We start from the raw sequence: 24,641 nt of genomic DNA, 5'->3' as shown, positions 1-24,641 counted from the left end.
CAGATGGTTTCATCAACAACTTATCCACATGACAATCCTGATCTCACCAAATTTTGTCCTATCCAATCCCAGGTGTCTGGAGCTGTGATGCAGCAGCTCTGTCAGTTGTGAGACTGTGCTGGCCTTAAGCTGCCAGGCCCTAAGCTCTGAAATGTCTTTCCTGACCTCTCGGATGTTCTTTCCTGTTTTAAGATGCTCCTTAAAGTCCCTCACCGTGACTCACCTTTTGGCCACTTGGTCTGATATCTCCTTCGGTGATGCAGAATCAGAATTTGTTTGACAAAGCTCTTGCAAAGTACACAGGGATGCTTCCTATGTTAAAGTTGCTTAAAAGAAATTGCTGTGTTCATTGTTTTATTGCTATTATTAATAAATTATTATTAAAAAGCATTGAAATGATAGAACAATATATTAGTGTTCAAAAATCCAGAGAAATTCAATGTAAAATCTGATCAGATTACAAATTACAGCTGGTTTACATGGTGCCAAGAAAGCTCACCAGCGTCTCTACTTCCTAAGGAGGCTAAAGAAATTTGTCATGTCCCTGTCGACCCTGACTAATTTTTACCGATCACCATAGAAAGCATCCTATCCGGATGCATCACGGCTTGGCATGGCAACTGCTCTCCCCAAGACCGCAAGAAACTGCAGAGAGTTGTGGACACAGCTCAGCACATCACAGAAACCAGCCTCCCCTCCATGGACTGTGTCTACACTTCTCACTGCCTCAGTAAAGCAGCCAACATAACCAAAGACCCCACCCACCCTGGACATTCTCTCTTCTCCCCACCCCAATCAGGCAGGAGATGCAAAAGCCTGAAAGCACGTACCATCAGGCTCAAGGACAGCTTCTATCCTGCTGTTATAAAACTATTGAACAGTCCCCTAGAATCATGCAAAACAAAGATTTTCACTGTTCCTCAGTACAATAATAAACCAATTTTACATCAAAAAGGCTGGTCAGTAGGTTTAATTTATTCAATCATTGTCACAATAATTGCCACACCATTTGAGTGAAATAACCCACGAAGACAGCTATGTTGTTTGCACTTGCTGAGAAATTAATGTTTTATTTGGATTTTAACATTCCAGATTAAATTACACATTTCCTGCTTCAAATTATGTCAACAGTTCATCAAAGTGTTTGCGTATGAATGAGTTTGACATCCTCAGTAAAGAAAGGGTTGGCAATGTCGATGAGGGGAACACTGGACAAGGTGTCCTCACGCTTTGGTACACTGACACGAGCAGTCAGTGTGTGAGTCCATAGGGTGACTGATGTGTGTCGACCTCCAACGGAAACTGGATATGGTCGATGCATCCACAAACCGATCTGTCAATAGATTAATAAATGCTTGAGTAATAGTACAGATTACAGTAATAGTCACAGATCACTGAAAGTTGCCTCGCAGGTGGATAGGATAGTTAAGAAAGCTTATGGGATGTTAGCTTTCATAAGTCGTGGGATCAAGTTTAAGAGCTGCAAGGTAATGATGCAGCTTTACAAAACTCTGGTTAGGCCACACTTAGAGTACTGTGTCCAGTTCTGGTCGCCTCATTATAGGAAGGATGTGGAGGCATTGGAAAGGGTGCAGAGGAGATTTACCAAGATGCTGCCTGGTTTAGAGAGTATGCATTATAAGGAGAGACTAAAGGAGCTAGGGCTTTACTCTTTGGAGAGGAGAAGGATGAGAGGAGACATGACAGAGGTGTACAAGATACTAAGAGGAATAGATAGAGTGGACAGCCAGCACCTCTTTCCCAGGGCACCGATGCTCATAGCTTTAAAGTAATGGGTGGGAAGTTCAAGGGAGATATCAGAGGAAGGTTTTTTTTACCCAGAGAGTGGTTGGGACATGGAATGCGCTGCCTGGGGCGGTGGTGAAGGTAGGTACATTGGTCAAATTCAAGAGATTACTAGGTAAGCATATGGAGGAATTTAAAATAGAGGGATATGTGGGAGGAAGGGGTTAGATAGTCTTAGGCAAGATTTAAAGGTCGGCACAACATTGTGGGCCAAAGGGACTGTATTGTGCTGTACTGTTCTATGATTCTATGAGAACAGAAGGAAACCAGAGCAGGAGTAGGCCACTCGGCCCCTCAGGCCTGCTCTGCCATTCAATGGCCGATCTGCCCCAGGCCTCATCTCCTCTTCTGTGCTAGTTCCCCATCGGCCTCGACTCCCCCTCTACCCCCTCTTCAGATATCCCCAGTGACCCAGCTCCACAACCCTTGGGAGTAGAGAATTCTAGAGATTTAGCAACATCGGCCAGCAGTTGTTCCTACACATTTCATCTTTAAATGACTGCCCCTAATGTTGTAATTAGAGAAAAGGATTAGTCACATTGGCAAAGACTATAATAGACCTGGTTTAAAGATGATAGCAGTTTCTATGCATGCCCATAATCTAAAATGCATTAAAAACTTGCAGCACATGACTTCCCATTCTCTTGATTCATAAGACTCTTGAATACGTTAAAGATGAACTCTTGATCTCTCAATCTATTTCATCGTGGCCCTTGCACCTTATTGTCTGCCTGCACTGAACTTTCTCTGTAACTGTAACACTCTGTTTTCCTTTTCTACCACCTCAATGTCCTTGTGTATGGAGTGATCTGTCTGGATGACACGCAGACAAAAGCTTTCACTGTATCTCGGTACATGTGACAATAATAAACCAATTACCCATTGTTGTAGGAAGGCAATCACCCCATCAAGCCTGTAACTGCTCCCCAACTTAACCCACTCTTCTTACCCCAGAGGGCCCAGAAGGAGATAAGATGTGTTTCTTAATGCTAACGGGTTTGAGGTATATGGTATTGGTTTATTATTGTCACTTGTATCAAGGTACAGTGAAAAACTTGTCTTGCACACCGATCGTACAGATCAATTCATTACACAGTGCAGTTACATTGGGTTAGTATAGAGTGCATTGATGTAGTACAGGTAAAAACAATAACAGTACAGAGTAAAGTGTCACAGCTACAGAGAAAGTGCAGTGCAATAAGGTGCAAGGTCACAACAAGGTAGATCATGAAGTCAGAGTCCATCTCATCGTATAAGGGAACCGACGAGAGGAGGTATGACCCGGGTACCGAGATAGGGGAACAGCCATGATCCTGTTGACTGGTGGACCAGGCGTGGGGGTTTGAACTTTTGCTTTTTGTTACACATTTTGTGTCTGCTTTTTCCCATGTAAACCCATGTGTCCACCTTCAAGGTGAGTGTTGACACTCCTGTTGTACAGTCACCATGGAGACAACTAAATTTGCTGGGATGTTGAACTTGACGGCGTAGTAAATCAAACTGTCAATCCAGTCGTTGCTCGTTAAGAGGGTTAGGTTACCATTGCCTCATAGATTTTCCTGCAGATGTGTACACCTTTCCCTTAAGACAATCTCTTATAGAGTATGTGGAGTGGTAACTTCATGTACTGGTAAATGGGATTAGTACAGATGGGTGCTTGATGGTCAGCACAGACTGGTGGGCCAAAGGGCCTGTTTCTCTGCTGTGTGAAGGCTTGTCTTGCTCACTCTCTGTGTTGTGTGGCACAGCTAAACAAAGGATGTGATTAAACTAGACAGGGTGCAGAAAAGATTTACAAGGATATTGCTGGGACTGGAGGGCTTAAGGTCTAAGCAGAGACTGGATTGTCCGGGGCTGTTTTCTCTGGAGTGAAGGAGAATGAGGATGATCTTTTAGAATCATGGAGAAGGTGAATATTCACAGTCTTTTCCCCAGGGTAGTGGAGTCTAAGACTAGGCACAGGGTTAAGGTCAGAGGGGAAAAGATTTAAAGGGGACCTGAGGGGCAACCTTTTCATAATTGCCCCCAGACTGTAGGTGGTGGGAATATGGAATGAGCTGCCAAAGGAAGTGGTAGGGGCGGGTACAATTACAACATCTGAGAGACATTTGGACAGGTACATGGATAGGAAAGGTCTAGAGGGATATGGGCCAAACACAAGCAATGGGAAATGGGAATCCAACCGTCAGGCAGGAGGTACAGAAGCCTGAAGTCCCACACCACCAGGTTCAGGAACAGCTACTTCCCTTCAACCATTTGGTTCTTGAACCAACCGGCACAACCCTAATCACTGCCTCAGTTTTCAACACTATGACCACTTTGCACTTTTTTTAATGTTCTAATTGTATTCCTTCTTGTAAAAACTGTGTTTAAATTAAGTTTTTCTTGTGAATGCTGCTTATCTGATGCTATGTGCCTGTGATGCTGCCGCAAGTAAGTTTTTCATTGCACCTGTGCACACATGGACTTGTGCAGATGACAATAAATTCAATTTTGACTTTGATTAAGCTTAGATAGGCATCTTGGTCGCCAGTGACAAGTTGGGCCGAGAGGCATGTTTCCGAGCTGTGTTGAGATAGAATCAGAATAGTTCAAGCTGACTACAGCTGGGTGTCCATAAGAAGCCAGCAGGGCCGTATTCTGCTGAAATCTGTCACCCCGTGGGCTACTCTATTGCCCATCATCCTTCAGGCAGGAGACTGCTGGGAGCAGCAACATGAGGCACCCACACACGTGTGCTCATCAATTTGTCTGCAAATTCTACATTTGGAAATATGTTTGGAATTAAAATATAGAATAAATTTAGAAATATGTCTTTAAACATAAACCTAATCATCACAATAAATGGTTAAAATTGAATTTGATAGAGGCAAGGTAGTGTAGCGGTCGGCATAACGCTATTACAGCACCAGCAACCTGGGTTCAATTCCAGCCACTGTCTGTAAGAAGTTTGCACGTTCTCTCCCTGTCTGTGTGGGTTTCCTCCGGGTGCTCTGGTTTCCTCCCACATTCCAAAGACGTACAGGTTAGGAAGTTGTGGACGTGCTATGTTGGCGCCGGAAGCGTGGCGACACTTGTGGGCTGCCCCCAGAACACTCCACGCAAAAGATGCATTGCACTGTGTGTTTCGATGTACATGTGGCTAATAAAGATATCTTAGCTTATTAAATATGAATGTACAGCAGTAATCAATGCATCATGTAATCTATTTCCTCAGGAGGCTAAAGAAATTTGTTTTGTCCCCTTTGACTCTCACCAACTTTTACAGATGCACCATAGAAAGCATCCTATCTGGATGTATCACAGCTTGGTTCGGCAACTGCTCTGCCCAGGACTGCATGAAACTGCAGAGAGTTGTGGACACGGCCCAGCACATTACGGACACCGGCCTCCTCTCCTTGGTCTCTGTCTTTACCTCTCGCTGTCTTGGTGAAGCAGCCAGCATAATCAAAGACCAAACCCACCCGGGACATTCTCTCTTCTCTCCTCTTCCATCAGGTAGAAGATACAGGAGCCTGAGGGCACATACCGCCAGACTTAAGGACAGCTTCTACCCCACTGTGATAAGACTATTGAACGGTTCCCTTATACAATGAGATGGACTATGACCTCACGATCTACCTTGTTGTGACCTTGCACCTTATTGCACAGCACTTTCTCTGTAGCTGTGACACTTTACTCTGTACTGTTATTGTTTTTACCTGTACTACATCGATGCACTCTGTACTAACTCAATGTAACTGCACTGTGTAATGAATTGACCTGCACGATCGGTATGCAAGACAAGTTTTTCACTGTACCTCAGTACAAGTGACAATAGTAAACCAATACCAATACCAAAAATACAATTTACAAATAAACTCATGTTGTTATCCATGAATTCCTGAGTATTTTCACTCTGTAGGCCTCAGCTTTCGAATAACCCAGCTTAATTATGCTCCCTTATTGCTTTTAACAAAGATGACATGCTTTCCTCTGGGCTTGCGCTGCTATTTTAAATTCTGCTGCAAACATTATTGCAGCAAGGGAATTTAACTTCATACAACGATGAACAGCACAGTGGTGCCATCACCTCACAGCTCCTGTGACCTAGATTCAATCCTGACCTCCGGTGCTGTCTGTGTGGAGTTTGCACGTTCTCCCTGTAACCACGTGGGTTTCCCCCGGGTGCTCTGGTTTCCTCCCACATCCCAAAGACGTGCAGGTCAGTGGGTTAATTGGCCGCTGTAAATTGTCCCCCAGTGTGTGGGTGAGGGGTAGAATCTGGGGAGCGTTGATGGGAATGTGGGGAGAGTGAAATTGGATCAGTGTAGGATTGGTGACAATGGGTGGCCGATGATAGGAGCGGGCTCAATGGGCTGAAGGGCCTGATTCTGTGCTGCATGACTCAATGACCAACAACAACTTGCCCCAGGTGCTCTATCATTGAATAGGTTCAGCATTCAGCATTGATAGATGTTTGTACATGAAGAGGATTAAGAGATATGGTATTACTAATATTTAATAACTATTATTATTGCCACATGTACCAAGATACAGCAAAAAGCTTTTGATTGCATTCCATCCAGGCAGATCATGCCATAGGTACGTCGAGGTAGTACAAAGAAAAACAGAATGCAGAATATAGTGTTACAGTTACAGAGAAAGTGCAGTTCAGATAGACAAAGGTGCAAGGGCCATGGAGAGGTAGATTGAGAGATCAAGAGTTCATATTTTAGCGTATGAGAGGTCCGTTCAAGAGTCTAATAACAGCGGGTTAGAAGCTGTCCTTGAGCCTGGTGGGGTAAGGACCTGAAGATCACCTTAGGTCCTATTGGCTTAAATATCCCAGCCCCAATACCCTAACGTATAGAATCTCCAGCTGACTTCCTGCTCTTAAATGCAATTCTAGTGTTATTTCTCTGTCAGTTGTGGACTTACTGGATGGTACACAGTGGAAGTTGACGGTGCGAGACCGTGTTTCCATTGGTGTGCATCGTGCCAGGCACCGTTGCACTGTTTCAACTGAATAGCATCTGGATGCCTGTCCTTCAAAATTAACGACCTTTCCTAGTTCCACAAATTCTTGTCTTACTCGGCAATCTGAAATTCAACAGAGTGTGCTTTATTGTAGCAGGGACAATGTGGGTAAGATAATGCTTCCGTGAACATGATTTACACCGAGGTAGTCTCTCTTACCGTCCTTGCAGGAGGTTCCTGAACACAACCAGGACTCGAAAAGCTGCTCCTCATCTCTGGCCTCTTCCCGGCTGGGCATGGCCAACTTTTTCTCACCGTTATTAAGGCCACAAAGTCCACATGTCTTCCCCATCATCTGGTCAAGGACGATCTTCACACAAAGGCAAAGATATTAGAGACACAAGAATTTCTGCAGATGTTGGAATCTGGATCAATACACAACAAGTGCTGGAGGAACTCAGCAGGTCAGGCAGCATCCATGGAGGGAAATAAACAGTCGATGTTTCGGGCCGAGACCCTTCATCAGAATGGGAAAGGAAGAGGGCAGAAGCCAGAATAAGAAGGTGGGGGGGAGGGGGAGATGTAAATGCAGGCAGGGGATAGGTGAGTTCAGGTGATAGGTGAGTCCAGGTAAGAGGGGGAAGGTTTAGCTACAAAGTTGCATTGAAAATTTTAATCAGTTAATAATCACAAGATACCTGGACTTTGTCTCCATCGAAGTACAACCTTTCAATACTGATTGATGGGACTTGCAGAGTAATTCCTGATCTGTTCTTTTGAATGGTTATAACATCTAGAAGACAAACAGATGGCTGTTTGTTCAATGGATCTTTACAGAGAAGTAGGTTAACCTGGTAAAATTGAAAGAACTCCAAGTATAGCTCACATACTAAAGTGATGAGGTAGCAGAGGAAGAGAGACCATTAGGTTAAAGTTTAGTTTCCCCAGTAAGAACATCCACCTCTGGGTGTGTTCCATAATTGCCTGTTACTTATTGTACTTACGTATGGAAATGTTCTGCCTGGACAGCACACACACACACACACACACACACACACACACACACACACACACACAAAAGCTTTTCACTGTATCTCAGTGCATGTGACAATAACAAGCCAATTCCAACGAGTTGATGGAAGCTCAAAGGATGTGTTAATTTGGTTGCAATTCAAAGGTTTGGCTTCTCAAACTTTCACAGATTCTACATGCCTGGTTGTGATGCTTGACCTGATATCGTATTTATTATGATAGAGAAGAGGGTCATTCGGCCTAACACTTCCAGGCCAGCTCCCAGTAGAACAATCCCATCAGTCCAGTTCCTTCCAGCCTTATTCCCCTATGATTGTGAAATTTATTCTCTCTCTCTCTCTCACATGCCCATTGACTTTGATTCTTTTGTCAATTACCTAGGGGGGTTATTCATAGTAGATAATTAACCCACCAGCAAGTCTTTGGGACATGGGAGGAAACCAGAACACCCATGGGGAACCCACACGGTCACAGGGAGAACGTGCAAAGTCTGGACAGACAGCACCGGAGGTTGGGATCGAACTGGGGTACCTAGAATGGTGAGGCAGCAACGCCAACCAGTATACCACTGGACCATCCTAGGGCAGATAGGGCGGGAAGCAATATCTGCCAGTTGGAGAGTCCAGAACAAGGGATTTAACCTTAATATTGGAGCCACTCCTCAGGAGTGAAGGTAGGAAGGACTCCCTCACACAAAAGGGCCATGGAGATCTGGAGCTCTCTCCCCGATAAACCCCATTGAGACCAGAGAGCAAATGAAATGTTCAAAGCTGGTATTGTTTTTTTAAGACCATAATACCAAAGGTCACCGTAAGGAGGAAGTTAGCTGGATGTAGAGCAGTCATAGCACAGAAACAGGCCCTTCGGCCCACTGAGTCCATGCCAACTATCATCCTACACTGATCCCATTTAATTCTCCCCAATTTCCATCAATCTCCGCAGATTCTACCCCTCACCCACACACTGGGGGCAATTCACAGCAGCCAATTAACCCACCGAACCAGATGCCTCTGGGATGTGGGAGGAAACGGGAGCACCCGGGGGAAACCCACACGGTCACAGGGAGAATGTGCAAACTCCACACAGACAGCACCAGAGGTCAGGATCGAACCCGGGTCTCTGGAACTGTGAGGCAGCAGCTCTACCAGTGCGCTGCCCACTACCTAATTAAGAACACAGGGCTGAATGGTCTTCAATTATTTTAGTGTTCCAATGTTCTTGTAACTTTGCATGTTCATTCTGCGCTGATTTACACTGTGAGTTGTGCTGGGGTGCCATGAATTACAAAGCAACACAGTCAACTATCAAAGAGTTCAAGTGTACACTTGAGATTGATTTTATTTTATCCTGAAGATCACTCCACCCTACACTGGGTCCTCGTGGGTCACCACTGATCCTGGTTGGAGCTATTATATTCCCAACATCTGGAAAATATTGACTCACCTTTCAACACCGTTTGCTGTTCACTCAGAGTAATTTCAACAGAGTCCACCAAGAGCTTTATTCCACTGTGTGTGGGATGTGCTTCAATTACACTGTTAAAAGGAAAACCGAGATTTTGTTGAAATAGCACAGGATAACTAGGGAAGAGAGCACAGTTGAGAGGAAGAGACAGTTATTCATGCATCACATTTCTGAGCTGGTGATTGAGAAGCCAGGAGTAATACCACAAATCTGATGGAGAGCTATCAAGCTCCAAGAGTCACTCGATTTCTCTCTCCACAGATGCTGCCTGACCTGCTGAGTATTTCACACATTATTATTACCAATAATAGACCAATACATTCCTAGTTTATTTATGAATCAAATTCCACCAGGGTAGTCTGAGAATTGAGTGCAGTTTTATAAACTACCAATCACTAAAAGTGGCCTTGGATTGTTGTAACAAATTAATTGTATCAACAATGCTCCTTAGGAAACTGTCTTTCACAGACATGGGCCTGCTGGTGATTCCAGTCTGAAACCAAAGTATTTGAACTGTAACTATCCTCTGAGGAGATCTGGCAAACTTTTAGTTGTGACTCCACCAACACAGTTGACCAGTGCAGCACAGTGGCACAGCTTGTTGAGCTGCTGCCTCACAGCTCCAGAGATCTGGGTTCAATCCTGACCTCCGGCGCTGTCTGTGTGGAGTTTGCATGTTCTCCCGGTTGTGTTATTCTGTGTTGTTATGTAGTTATAATAAAGAACTACAGTTCCCAGCAGGCAATGTAAGGGGGTCACATGGGGGAACAGGACGTAGCTGGAAAGAGCGGGAAAAGCCAGGCAGCCTCTCTGTTGTAAGTCTGTGCAGTCTGTTGTTGTTTTAAATAAATGTTCAGATGTTAAACCCAAGTCTGTCTCGTGATGAAGAACAAACATAATATGGTGTCAGAAGTTGGTGTGAGGTCTGAACAAGGAAAGTAAACGAATACTGTGTGCAATTGAGAAACAGACTCAGTGAGTACGAAAGAAAAGCTGTAAAAAGACGGAGAAAAAGCCGGCCGGCGTGGCGAGGGAGCACATTGTTCCTGAAGTTCAGCACTCACCAGATTTGCCAAGAGAGATTCAGGCGAGAGGCTGAGAGTTCCCGTTATGGATAAGCTAAGTCCTCCCAAGCCTATGCAGTTTACTGGCAATCTAACCGATAATTGGAAACGCTTCAAACAGCGATTCAACATATATTTAGATGCTAGTGGAGCGGGAGGGAACGATGAAAAATTGAAAGCGTCGATTTTTCTGCACGTGATTGGCGAAGATGCTTTGGACGTCTATAACAGCTTTCAAATTGATGAGACAGCTTTTGAGTTGGGCACCTTGATGGAAAAATCTGAGGAGTATTTTATCCCAAGTAAAAACATCACATTTGAGAGATATAAATTCTTTTCCTGTGACCAGAAACAAGGTGTTAGCTTCAACCAATACTTAGCTGAGCTTCACACACTGAGTAAGTCTTGTGAATTTGGAGATTTGAGAAACTCACTAGTTAAAGACAGAATAGTTTGTGGAATTCCAGATAACAGACTCAGAGAAAGACTGTTGAGTGAAAAAGATTTGACCCTGGAAAAGGCAGTGAATGTGTGTAGGTCAGCAGAAACCACACGAGCACAAGCTAAGGAGCTGCACAGAGCAGACACAACAGTACATGCTGTGAAAACAGAGAAGCAGCTCCCAAGGCGTTTCCGAAAGCAACAGCAAAGCAAAGAGGAAGGCTCAAACAGCAAATGCAGCAGATGTGAAGGTAAGCATATTCCAAAGATGTGCCCTGCTTGTGGGAAGTCCTGCAATAGCTGTGGGAAGAAGAATCACTTTGCAAGGTGCTGCAAAGCTGGGGCTAACAAGAGAAAGGTGCACACAGTTGATGAGAAAATGCAGGAATTCTTTGTGGATTCTGTACAGACTGTGGCTGCTGGTAAAATGGAAAGGAGTGTTCCAGTAACTGTGAATGAGACAGTAATTCCATTCAAGCTTGACACCAGAGCTCAGGTGAATCTGTTATCCATGGATGATTATAAGACTCTCACAGTAAAGAGTAAGATTTACCCTGTGAAGTTAAAAGTGACAGGCTACACTGGAGAGAAAATTCCAGTAAAAGGGGGCTGTATGATGACCTTCAAGCACAAGGGGCAGCACTTAAGATCACAGCTACTGATTGTAGAAAAGAGAGTACAGCCAATATTAGGTCTGAGTGCATGTGAAAAGAGTTTTCATAGTAACTTCACATACCAAAGATGACCACACAACACTCATGGAAGAGTATGCAGGTGTCTTTGAGGGGCTCGGATGCTTACCTGGTGTACACAAAATTCACATAGATGAGGCAGTGGCTCCTGTTGTCCATGCATACAGGAAAGTTCTGTTTCAACTTAGAGATAAACTTAAACAAGAACTAGCAAGCATGTCATACCAGATCCAGATGGAGCGAGGGACACCTCTGAGGAGGAACCGTGTGGATCTACGACCACAAGCTCCAACCCATGGCTGTGACCCGTCTCCTGTCAGTACACCAAAGGGGCCAGCATATTGGAGAAAATGAACATGTGGACCAGAGTTCCCAGGAAAGCACCAATGCAGCAAATGAAAGCAACACACCTGCAGAAACAAGTCCCAGACCAAAAAGGACCATAAAACCACCTCAGAGACTGATTGAAAGCTGCTGAGTGGACAAGGGTTCTTGGCAGGTTTATAAGGACAAAGTCTTGTGTTTGTTTTTCTTTAAAGGGTGAAGATGTGTTATTGTGTGTTGTTATGTAGTTATAATAAAGAACTACAGTTCCCAGCAGGCAATGCAAGGGGTCACATGGGGGGGAACAGGAAGTAGCTGGAAAGAGCGGGAAAAGCCTGTTGCAAGTCTGTGCAGTCTGTTGCTGTTGTTTTGTTGTTTTAAATAAATGTTCCGATGTTAAACCCACGCCAAGTTTGTGTCGTGATGAACAACAAACATAAACACCTGTGACCCGGGTGCTCCGGTTTCCTCCCACATCCCAAAGACGTGCGGGTCGGTGGATTCAGTTGGCCGCTGTAAATTATCCCCGGTGTGCGAACGAGGGGTGGAATCTGGGGGGAGTTGATGGGAATGTGGGGAGAATGAAATAGGATCAGTATTGGATTATGGGAGGTTGATGATCAGTGGGCCCAAGTGCCTGTTTCAAGAGCTGTGTGACTCTGACGTCTAATTCTGTGCTCACCGTGGAGATTTGCGTGTTGACACGTGTCCATATGCTTTCCCCATACACAGTCCCTCAGGATCGAGGATGACTTACTTCCTCTCCGGGCCTGTGGTACTCAGGTGACTGATAGGGCAGGTATGACTCTTCTGTGGGTGAGGACTTGTGAAGTGACCTGCCCCTACTGCCACTTACACAGGGCTCTTCTGTGCTCTCAAGATAGGCCCTCAAGGTTCTTACTACCTTCCCATTGGGCAGTCATGAGTCAAGGATTCCCAGGAGTCAGATGGAATGCTATATATACAAAATACTGCGTAGCAGTTAGCGTAATGCTATTACAGCACCAGCAACCCAGGTTCAATTCCGGCTGCTGTCTGTAAGGAGGTTGTACGTCCTCCCCGTGCCTGCGTGGGTTTCCTCCGGGTGCTCCGGTTTCCTCCCACATTCCAAAGACGTACGGGTTAGGAAGTTGTGGGCGTGCTATGTTGGCGCCGGAAGCGTGGCGACACTTGCGGGCTGCCCCCAGAACACTCTCCGCAAAAAGATGCATTTCACTGTGTGTTCCGATGTACATGTGACTAAAAGAGATCATATCATAAATGCAAACACGTACACTCAGAACCGTGTACAATCTATCACACTGCATAAAACAAAAAATCATCTATCGCAGGAGCAGTGAATAGATCACTGGGGTTTATAAATGAAGTGAGTTTCAAAGAATCTGATAGGAGAAGAAGGTGGATCATGGAATCGGGAGGGAGGTGGGGAGGGCAGATGGGAACAGTGGGCGAGGGGACCCAGTGGGAGGGGTGTGTGGGTGACGGGCAGATGGATTGGGGGGAGGAGGGGAAAGAAACAGGGTGATGGGGGCTGGGCTGGGTGTAGGAGGAGGAACTGGGTAGATCAGGAGGACAGAGAAAAAGGGACAGAAGGGGAGCAGGTTACCTGAAATTAGAAAGCACCTTTTCCTCTGTCTGCCTGGCGATCTCTTCCAGTGACAGAGTCTGTGATAGTGTGTCTGTTTGGGGAGTCTAGTGAACAATGTCAGCCAGCGGAGAGGAGGGAAGACCTGACTTCCCTCCGAACCTTGGGTTGAAATCTGAGTCATCAGATCATGTGAGCTGGGGAATGTCAGGAAGCTGTTCCTCAAAGGCAGCTGTTAGAAAACGGAGCCCTCACCTGTAGAACAACGCGGGTGCTGAGGGTCACAAGAAAATCAAAGTCAGACCTGGGGCAGATCAGCCACGATCTTATTGAATGGCTCAAGGGGCCGAATGGCCTACTATTTTGTTGTTAGATTGTTGAGCAGAAAGGGGTATAGAACAAAATGGGTACAGGGAGCCCATAGAAGACAGAGGGTAGTGGTCAATGGGTCTCATCCTGGCTGGAGGTCTGTGACTAGTGGTGTTCCGCAGGGATCCGTACTGGGACCTCATTGTAAAATTACAATCATAAAGTTTATTATAATTTTGTGATATACACTGTATATAAATGACTTGGATGCAAACATGGATTGGTGGGTTAGTAAGTTCACAGATGACACAAAGATTAGTAGTGTTGTGGAGGGTGTACAATGTGGCCAAAGGATACAGCGGGATATAGATGTGGGTGGAGAAATGGCAGATGGAGTTTAATCCGGGCAAGTGTGAGGTGTTGTACTTTGGGAGGTCAAATGTAAAGGGACAGTACACAGTCAATGGCAGAGTGTTGACGTACAGAGGATCTTGGGCTCTAAGTCCATAGCTTCCTGAAAGTGGCCACACAAGTCGATAGGGTGGTAAAGAAGGTGTGTGGCATGCTTGCCTTTATTAGTCGAGGCACTGAGTTCAAGTGTCAGGAAGTTATGTTGCAGCTTTATAAAACTCTGGTTAGGCCGCACCTGGAGCGTTGCGTTCAATTATAGGAAATGCGTTCGCCCCGTTATAGGAAGGATGTGGAGACTGTGGAGAGGGTACAGAAGAGGTTCGCCAAGATGCTGCTTGGATTAGAGAGCATGTACAATATGGAGAGACTGGACAAACTTGGATTGTCTTCTCTGGAGCGGTGGAGGCTGAGGGGAGACCTGATAGAGGTTTATAAAATTATGAGAGGCACAGATAGAGTGGAGAGCTGGAATCTTTCTCCCAGGGTTGAAATGTCTAAAACTGGATGGCATGAGAGGGGGAAGTTCAAAGGGGATGTGTGGGGCACCTTTTTTTTTACATAGAGAGTGGTGGGTGCCTGGAATGTGCTGCGAGGGGTGGTGGTGGAGGCAGATACGATAGAGGGGTTTAAGAGGCTCTTAGATAGGCAGATGGATGTGCAGGAAATGGAGGGAGATGGATAATGTGCAGGCAGAAGGGATTAGGTGCAATGAGCTTAATTAGCAGCACAACATCATGGGCCTGTACTGTTCTATGTTCTAGAGGTGGGGAACAGTCCAGTGACCAGCTATTAGAATGCACAAAGGGTCTATTCCTGATCTATCACTCAAGATGCTACAAATCAATGTTACATGAAGTGCATTGACAGCTGACATCTTTTTAAAGTAAGGTTGACTACTTACGTATTGGGTGCTGACACAAGCAGCTTGATTCTCTTCTTTGTCTGCTGACTCCTGGCACGTCTCAGTAATAAAACAAAGTTTGGAGTAGACGTACAGTCCTTGGTCAGGACATAGAAACAGTCATTGGGTATGTGATAATTCAGTTCATTACCGTCAAAGGTGACAACTCGGTCATTTGTTGCAACACACTTGCCTGCAGGAGAGATAAAACATTAAAAGATTTCCAGTCAGGAAGATTCGGTCTTCCTCAACTTCCATCTTCGTGGGAGAAAGTTCCACAACATTCTGGGTAAAACGTTCCTTCTAAATTCTAGATGAATTTATTGGTGAATATTTGTGGCCACAAGCAAAAACACCTTCTCTAAATCCTATCAAATACCTTCAACGTCTTAAAGATTTCTATTATGTTTGCAATCAGCAGTCTTTATTTCTAGAGGAAAGACCCCACCCACCCCGGACATTCTCTCTTCTCCCCCCTCCCATTGGGCAGAAGATACAAAAGCCTGAAAGCACGTACCACCCGGCTCAAGGACAGTTTCTATCCCGTTGTTATAAGACTATTCAACGGTTCCCTAGTACAATAAGATGGACTCTTGACCTCACAATCTACCTCATTATGGCCTTGCACCTTATTGTCTGCCTGCACTGCATTTTCCCTGTAACTGTGACACTTTATTCTGCATTCTGTTATTGTTTTTACCCTGTACTACCTCAATGCACTGTGTAATGAATTGATCTGTACAAATGGTATGCAAGACAAAGTTTTTCACTGTACCTTAGTACATGTGGCAATAATAAACCAATTTACCTCCCTAACCCTAACTTCTTGTCTATAATACCTTCTATCTGAGATAAGAAGTTGTAATGATCAGCAAAGTTACGGTTACAGTCTCATTGTAACCTCAGAACTTCCATATCCATTTTGTAATCTGGAGATGAAATCATGAGCAAAGTGTGATCTGACTGATGTTATCTGCCAAATATTTATTTCATTTTCTTCAGTGTTTATTTTGTTAAATGGAGACCAAGTGAAGTCTAACCAGGGTTCCTCACAAGTTTAATGTGACATCTCTGACTTTCAATTCCCTCTGCAAAGGGCATAGAGATACTTCTCTCTGCTGTGGATACTTTATGCATGAAAATGTTTGACTCTGTGTTTCTTCATACCACTTGCTACTGCACTTTCTCTGTAGCTGTAACTATAGTCTGCATTCTGCTATTGCTTTTCCCTTGTACTACCTCAACGTGATGAGGCAGCCACGGTAGTGTAGCGGTTAGCATAACTCTCTACAGTGCCAGTGACCCGGGTTCAATTCTGGCCGCTGTCTGTAAGGAGTTTGTACGTTCTCCCCGTGTCTGCGTGGGTTTCCTCCAGGCGCTCCGGTTTCCTCCCACATTCCAAAGACGTACGGGTTAGGAAGCTGTGGGCATGCTATGTTGGCGCCGAAAGCGTGGCAACACTTGTGGGCTGCCCCCAGAACACTCTACGCAAAAGATGCATTTCACTGCGTGGTTCAATGTTTATGTGACTAATAAAGATATCTCATGAAAATAATCTGTATGGATGGCATGCAAAACAAAGTTTTTCACTGTACCTCGGTACATGTAAACCAATAACATTCCATATTTCCAAGAGACAATGGGCATTCTACACAGGAATTGAGAGCTGATTAATTCAACCATCCCTCATGCCAGTGGAAAAGACACATGTATCATTAGCTGTGTCATAGAATATAAGAGCAGGAAGGTTATGGTACAACTTTATAAAAGACTGGTTAGGCACATAGTGTATTGTGTGCAGTTCTGGTCACAGGAAGGATGCAATTGCATTGGAGAGGGTGCAGAGGAGGTTCATCAGGATGGAGACACAAGAGACTGTGGCTGCTGGAATCTGGAGCGAAAAACAAACTGCTGACAGGATCCAGCGGGTCAGGCAGCATCTGCGGAGGCAAAGAGATGGTCGACATTTCAAGATACACCCACTTTGTAGAAGTTTTCCTCCAGTCCTGATTCAGGGTCTCAACCGAAAATGTCAGCCATCACTCTCCCTCCACAGATGCTGCCTGACCTGCTGAGTTCCTCCAGAAGTTTGTTTCTTATCACCAGGATGTTGCCTTCAATGGAACATTTCAGTAACGAGGAGAGTCTGCAGAGGCTGGGTTTGTTCTCCTTGGAGCAGAAGAGGCTGAGGGGAGACCTGATAGACAGTATACAAATGATGAAGGGTACACATGGCTTAGATGGCAGGAAGCTTTTCCCCACTGCAGAGGACTCTAAAACTAGAGTGCACTGGTTTAGGGTAAAAGGGGAAGAGATTTAGCAAGGATCTGAGGAAGAGTATTTTCCACTGGGGGGGGTTTGGAATCTGGAACGCACTGCCTGAGGGGGCAGTGGAGGCAGAGACGAAGAAAGTATCTGGACAAGGACTTGAATCGCCAAGGCTATGAACCTAGTGCTGGGAAATGGGATTAGTATGGAAGAGTGCTTGATGGTCAGTATGCACATGATGGGCTGAAGGGCCTGTTCCTCTGCTGTATGTTTCTATATCGCGGTCAATCAAACACTTGCAGATGTTGGAATTCTGACATAAAAGCAGGAGGTGCTGGAAACACTCAGCAGGTCAGGCAGCGTCTGTGGAAGGGGAAACAGAGTTAATCTTTCAGGTCAAATATCCTTTGTCAGAATTGGGAAAGTGAGAAGAATTTTCTGTTGGGGAGGGCTGAATGAGACAAGGGGTGATGGAGTGAGCTCAGGCTTCCCCAGGTGATTCCAATATTTTATGGAGCTGTCTGATTAATGGGTTAACGAGGGAGGTTAGGGAGAGGGGGAAAAACAGAGATGCAAATGCTGTGAAAGGCAGGTTAGAGATGTTGCTGAAACCAGAAGCCAAAGTAATGACAATGCTGGTAAAACCCAGCGTCAGGAAGTACCTGTGGAGAGAGGAACCCTGAGGTAATATCGCAGATGAACAACCTACAAAAGAACTGGCCAGTTCTGATACAGCCAGAGAAAGTAAGTTATCAACAATTGTTTAATTCAATAGTGAAGGCCGCAACGTGCCCAGATGGTTCAGTGATTCAGGAACAGCTTCTTCCCCTCCACCATCAGATTTCTGAACGATCCATGAACCCATGAACACTACCCTGTTATTCTTTTATTTTTGTAATTTATAGAAAATTTATGTCTTTGCACTGTACTGCTGGCACGGTAGTGTAGCAGTTAGCGTAACATTATTACAGCGCCAGTGACCCAGGTTCAATTCCCACCGCTGTCTGTAAGGAGTTTGTACGTTCTTCCCGTGTCTGCGTGGGTTTCCTCCGGGTGCTCCGGTTTCCTCCCACATGCCAAAGACGTATGGGTTAGGAAGTTGTGGGCATGCTATGTTGGGGCCAGAAGCGTGGCGACACTTGCGGGCTGCCCCCAGAACACTCTATGCAAAAGATGTATTTCACTGTGTGTTTCGATGTACACGTGACTAATAAAGATATCTTATCTTATCTTAAAACAACAAATTTCATATCATATGTCGGTGATAATAATAAATCTGATTCTGATGAGGTACTGTTCCTCAATCCTACTTTGGGCCTCACTGTGACAGGACAAGAGGCCACAGAGAGAGGTAAAAGTGGAATGGAATGGGGAATTGAGGTGTCCTTAAAGTGACATATAGAAAGCAGATCAGACCAGAGGTATGGTGACACATTGGTCAAGATACTTGACTGATATCCAGAGGCCTGGAGAAGGGAGCTCAATTTCCATCATGGCAACTGGAAATTTAAATTCGCGTCACTAAATAAATTTGAAATGTAAATATCACCAGGGGATTTATTGTAAGAACCCATTTGGCTCACAGTGCCCTGACTCTGTCTGACCTAGATGTGACTCCTGAGCCACCCATGTGGTCAACCTTTAATTGCTCCCTTCGCTGCAAACCATCCAGTTCTGGGACAAGTAGGTTTTGGCAATGCGCTGGTTTATCGGTTCTCTGTGAATGAATAAAAAACGAATCTGTTGTTCCAAGCTCTGGTTCTTCATCCTATGGTCACATCATCAGGAAGGCCCTGCTTTAATGGCACCAATTAAGAACATAATAAAATAGGAGCTGGAGTAGGCCACTCTGCCCCTCAAAGCCTATCCCTTGATCAATGTGATCAGGCTTCATCTCCTCTTCTGTGTCAGTTCCCTATAGCTCTCAATTATATTGGGCAGTACAGCACAGGAACAGGCCCTTCAGCCCATCATGTCTGTGCTGACCATGATGCCAAATTAAACGGCACATCTGCCTGCATGTGGTCCACACCCCTCCATTCCCTGCCTGTTCATGTGTTTGTCCAAATGCTTCTTTAACTTTGACATTGTATCTCCTTTCTCTACCTCCCCTGGCCCGTTCCAGGCACCAACCACTCTCTGTGTAAAATACTTGCCACATAAATCTCCTTTAAACTTTCCCCATCTCACCTCAAACTTCTAGTGTTTGACATTTCTACTCTGGAGAGCAGACACTGTCTGTCAACCCCATCTGTGCCTCTCATAATTTTATAAACTTCTATCAGGTCGCCCCTCAGTCTCTGACGCTCCAGAGAAAACAACCCAAGTTTGTCCAATCTCTCCTTATACTGTAGCTCATACTCTCTAATCCAGACAGCATCTTGGTGAATCACTTCTGCACCCTCTCTAAAGCCTCCACACCCTTCCTGTAATGGGGTGACCAGAACTGCACACAATACTCCAAATGTTGCTTGACCAAAGTTTATACGAATGCAACATATCTTCCCGACTTTTATACTCAGCACCCTGTCCAATGAAGGCAAGCATGTCATACGCCTTCTTTAAAACTCCATCCTCTTGTGATTCACTTTCAGAGAGTTATGGACTTATACCCCAAGATCCTAGACCTTTCAAGAATTTATCTATTTTCTCTTTAAATACCTCCTCCACAACCCTCTGGGTAAAAGAATTCCACTGATTCACCTCCCTCTGTGAGAAGTTGTTCCTGTGCACCTCAGTTTTAAATGACCACCTCCTAATCTTGCAACTATATCTCGTTTGAGACTCTCCCACCAGCGGAAACATCTTGACACATCTACCTTGTCGTGTACCTTCAGGATCTGACATGTTTCAATAAATCACCCCTCATTCTTCTAAGCTCCAAAGAACACAGATGTAATTTCTTTAGCTGCCCAGGATTCACCAGCCTGTGTGAGAAGAATTCACTGCCAGGCTTCCCTTCCTTGGCTGACATACACAGCAAGATCCAACACTTAGGACACAATGCTGTCAAGTGAGATCACACTGCGAAAGTATCTTGACTGGTTGCATCATGGTCTGGTACGGCAATTCCAATGCACAGGAACACAAGAGGCTGCAGAGAGCAGGGGGCACAGCCCGGTCCATCATGGGCACAGCCCTCCCACCACTGACAGCATCTACAGGAGGCGCTGCCTCAAGAAGGTGGCATCTATCATCAAGGATCCTCACCACCTGGGTCATGCCCTCTTCTTGCTACTACCATCAGGCAGGAGGTACAGAAACCTGAAGTCCCACACCACCAGGTTCAAGGACAGCTACTTCCCTTCAACCATCAGGTTCTTGAACCGACTGGCACAACCCTAACCCTCCCTCAGCAACGGAACACTATGGACCCCCTCTTGCACTGCCGTGGACTGGTCTTTGATTGTGTCTTTACTCTTTTAGAACTAAGGTCTTGCTTTTGCAGTCTGTTTTATTCACTTAATGGTATAATTTTATATACAATTTATATTATGTGTGTTGTCTGCTGACAAGCTTTCATTGTACCTGTACCTCACTGTATTTGTGCACATGTCAATAAACTCAACTTGACATGAAGGGAAGAAACAGAAAAATAATAGTTACTTTGATCCATTGTCAGAAGAAGATGTGGAATTCTAGCAGTGCTCTCAAATCCTTGCGCTCTCACAATCGGGGCTATTGCAGGAACATGCAATGGAAACGGCAGCTCAAAACCTTGGTAATAGATGGTAAACTGGAACAGAAATGACATAGAACATAGAACACAGACCAGTACAGCACAGGGACAGGCCCTTCGGCCCACAATGTCTGTGCCCAGCATGATGCTAAATTAAACTAATCCCAAGAAACTGCAGACAGTTGTGGACACAGCCCAGTGGATCACGGAAACGAGCCTCCTCTCCATGGACTCTGTCTATACCTCTTGCTGCCTTGGTGAAGCAGCCAGCATAATCAAAGACCCCACCCACCCGGGTCATTCTCTCTTCCCCCCTCTCCCATCAGGCAGAAGATACAGGAGCCTGAGGGCACGTACCACCAGGTTCAAGGACAGCTTCTATCCCACTGTTATAAGACTATTGAATGGTTCCCTCATACGATGAGATGGACTCTTGACCTCACAATCTACCTCGTTATGACCTTGCACCTTATTGTCTACCTGCAATGCACTTCCCTGTAGCTGTGACACTTTACTCCGTATTCTGTTATTGTTTTTACCCTGTACAACCTCAATACACTGTATAATGAATTGACCTGTACGATCGGTATGCAAGACAAGTTTTTCACTGTACCTCGGTACATGTGACAATAATAAACCAATTCCAAGACCATCTGCCTGCACATGATCCACATCCCACCATTCTCTGTATATCCAAAAGCCTCTTGAATGGCACTATCATATCTGCCTCCACCACCACCCCTGGCAGCACACCCACCCTGGACATTCTCTCTTCTCCCCCCCTCCCATCGGACAGAAGATACAAAAGCCTGAAAGTATGTACCACTAGGCTCAAGGACAGCTTCTATCCCGCTGTTATAAGACTATTCGACAGTTCCCTAGAACAATAAAATGGATTCTTAACCTCACAATCAAACTCTTTATGGCCTTGCAACTTATTGTCTGCCTGCAGTGCACTCTCTCTGTAACTAACACTTTATTCTGCATTCTGTCATTGTTTTCCCTTGTACTACCTCAATGCACTGCTGTAATGAAATGATCTGTATGGATGGCATGCAAAACAAAGTTTTTCACTGTACCTCAGTACATGTGGCAACAATAAACCAATTTATCAATTTCCAGGCACCCACCACTCTGTGTAAATAAACTTTCCCCCTCTCATCTTAAATGCACGTCCCCTTGTATTTTACATTTCTACCCTGAGAAAAAGGCCCTGACTGTCTACCCTATCTGTGCCTCTCCTAATTTTATAAACTTCCATCAGGTCTCCCCTCAGCCTCCAACGCTCCAGAGAAAACAACCCAAGTTTGTCCAACCTCTCCCTGTAGCTCACATTCAAGGTTATGCAGGTGAAGAAGGAAAGGCTCAGTGTGAACTGGAGGCAAGTTAAGTAAAAGTAAACGAAGTAAACAATACCCTGGGTAGCTTCACGATTGTATCGATAGTCCATGGTGTGGTTAGGGCAATCAGCTGTGTAATCTGATGAGAGGGATTCCCTTTAAATTTGTTGGAAAATCCTAGTAGGTAAGCAAGTCCTGACGCAATCCTGGTTAAAACAAAGTATTGTTTTAGCACTGTGGGTTAAGAAACTGTGGATATGATAATTACAGGACACAATTCTTACATTCTTCCGCCGGTGATGTACCCTTCAGGAATCAAGGCCCACTTAGTCTGAATTTTCAAGGCTGGGTGGCTTGCAAGATATCCCAGCGACACGTGGTGTGACAGCTTGTACTTCTGACAGTTTTCACCCCATCTATACATCATCTGGAAGATTGAAAAAACATCAGTTTTACAGTTAATGTGACATTCCCGCAATGTCAGCAAAACAAAAGGAAGTGGGGTGGAGTACATGCCCCTGTCTGTATCAGTGGCACTGAGGTGGAGATGGTTGAGAGATTCAAGGTCCTAGGTGTAAATATCACTAAAAGCATGTCCTGGTCCAGCCATGTGGACACAATGGCCAAGCAGCTCACCAGCGCCTCCATTTCCTCAGAACACAGAACGTAGAATGCCACAGCACAGTACAGGCTCTTCGGCCCACAATGTTGTGCCAACATTTTACCCTGCTCTAAGATCTACCTAACCCTTCCCTCCCACATAGCCCCCTATTTTTCTATCATTCACGTGTCTATCTAAGAGTCTCTTAAATATCCCTAATGTATCTGCCCCCACCACCTCTGCTGGCAGTATGTTCCACGTACCCACCATTCCCTGTGTAAAAAAACTTACCCCGACATCCCCCTTATACCTCCCTCCAATCACCTTAAAATTATGCCCCCTCTTGTTAGCCATTGTTGCCCTGGGAAAAAGTCTCTGACTGTCCACTCGAGCTATGCCTCTTATCATCTTGTACACCTCTATCAAGTCACCTCTCATCCTCCTCCTCTCCAAAGAGAAAAGCCCAAGTTCAGAAAGATGAGGAAATTCAGCATGTCCCCAGTGACCCTCACCAATTTTTACATATGCACCATCGAAAGCATCCTATCCAGATGCTTCACAGCTTGGTACAGCAACTGCTCTGCCTGTGACTGCAAGAAACTGCAGAGAGTTGTGGACACAGCCCAGCACATCACGGAAACCAGCCTCCCCTCCATGGATTCTGTCTACACTTCTCATGTTTACATTTCTATATTTGTCAAATTACACTTATAGTTCCCACTGCCTCGGGAAAGCAGCCAACATAATCAAGACCCCACCCACCCGGGTCATTCTCTCTTCTCCCCCTCCCATCAGGCAGAAGATACAAAAGCCTGAAAGCACGTACCACCAGGCTCGAGGACAGCTTCTATCCCACTGTTATAAGACTATTGAATGGACCTTTTATGTGATAAAGATGAACCCTTGATCTCCCAATCTACCTGGTTGTGGCCCTTGCACCGACCTGCACTGCACTTTCTCTGTAACACTATATTCTGCATCCTGTTACTGTCTGTCCTTCTTTACTACTTCAATGTACTGATGTACGGAACAATCTGTCTGGATGGCGTGCAAACACTTTTCATTGTATATCAGTACATGTGACAATAATAAACCAATCATCAATTTTTACCTCTGACAGATAAGCAAGGTGATACATATTGGAAAGTCAAACCAGCATATGCTATGAATGGTAGGGCACTAAGGAGTGTAATGGAACAGAGGGACCCAGGTGTACAAGTGCATGGTCAGTTGAAAGCGGCGTCAGAGGTAGACAGGGTGGTGAAAAAGGTGTTTAGCATGCTGGCCTTCATCAGTCAGGGCAATGAGTACAGGAGTTGGGACATTATGTTGTAGTTGTATAAGTCATTGGTGAGGCCGCACTCGGAGTACTGTGTACAGTTTTGGTCACCCTGTTATAGGAAAGATCTGGTTAAATTGGAAAGAGCGCAGAGGAGATTTACGAGGACGTTGCCAGGACTCGAGGGCCTGAGTTATAGGGAGAGGTTGGCCAGGCTGTGTCTTTATTCCTTGTAGGATAATGAAGAGCGACCTTATAGAAGTGTTTAAAATTATGAAAGGCATACATAAGGTGTACGGTAACAGTCTTTTCCCCAGGGTAGGGGAGTCCAAAACTAGGAGGCATAGGTTTAGGGTGAGAGGGGAAAGATTTAAAAGGGACCTGAGGGGCAACTTCTTCACGCAGAGGGTGGTGAGTGTATGGAACGAGCTGCCAGAGGAAGTGGGTGAGGCAGGTACAGCAGTATCATTTAAAAGCACTTGGACA

General features: G+C 45.1%; 1 protein-coding gene across 1 annotated transcript in view; it reads right to left on the bottom strand.

Annotated features, from left to right (window-relative positions):
* Nucleotides 1-1,223: 1,223 nt before the first annotated feature.
* The window catches only part of LOC127568905 (vitellogenin-like), an 84,181-nt gene continuing 60,763 nt past the window's right edge, over nucleotides 1,224-24,641 (bottom strand). The window contains exons 28-36 of the mRNA XM_052013161.1: nucleotides 22,560-22,702; nucleotides 22,352-22,481; nucleotides 20,863-20,992; nucleotides 14,989-15,181; nucleotides 9,275-9,332; nucleotides 7,464-7,583; nucleotides 6,985-7,135; nucleotides 6,727-6,888; nucleotides 1,224-1,333 (exon numbers count right to left, since the gene is read on the bottom strand). Of these exons, the coding sequence (XP_051869121.1) occupies nucleotides 1,224-1,333; nucleotides 6,727-6,888; nucleotides 6,985-7,135; nucleotides 7,464-7,583; nucleotides 9,275-9,332; nucleotides 14,989-15,181; nucleotides 20,863-20,992; nucleotides 22,352-22,481; nucleotides 22,560-22,702 (1,197 nt within the window). The remainder of the gene's footprint in view (nucleotides 1,334-6,726; nucleotides 6,889-6,984; nucleotides 7,136-7,463; nucleotides 7,584-9,274; nucleotides 9,333-14,988; nucleotides 15,182-20,862; nucleotides 20,993-22,351; nucleotides 22,482-22,559; nucleotides 22,703-24,641) is intronic.

This window comes from Pristis pectinata, chromosome 3 (assembly GCF_009764475.1).
Source record: "Pristis pectinata isolate sPriPec2 chromosome 3, sPriPec2.1.pri, whole genome shotgun sequence".
Taxonomy (NCBI): Eukaryota; Metazoa; Chordata; class Chondrichthyes; order Rhinopristiformes; family Pristidae; genus Pristis; species Pristis pectinata.
Note: the sequence above shows the minus strand (reverse complement) of the source record. Positions and strands in the feature narration are given on the sequence as shown.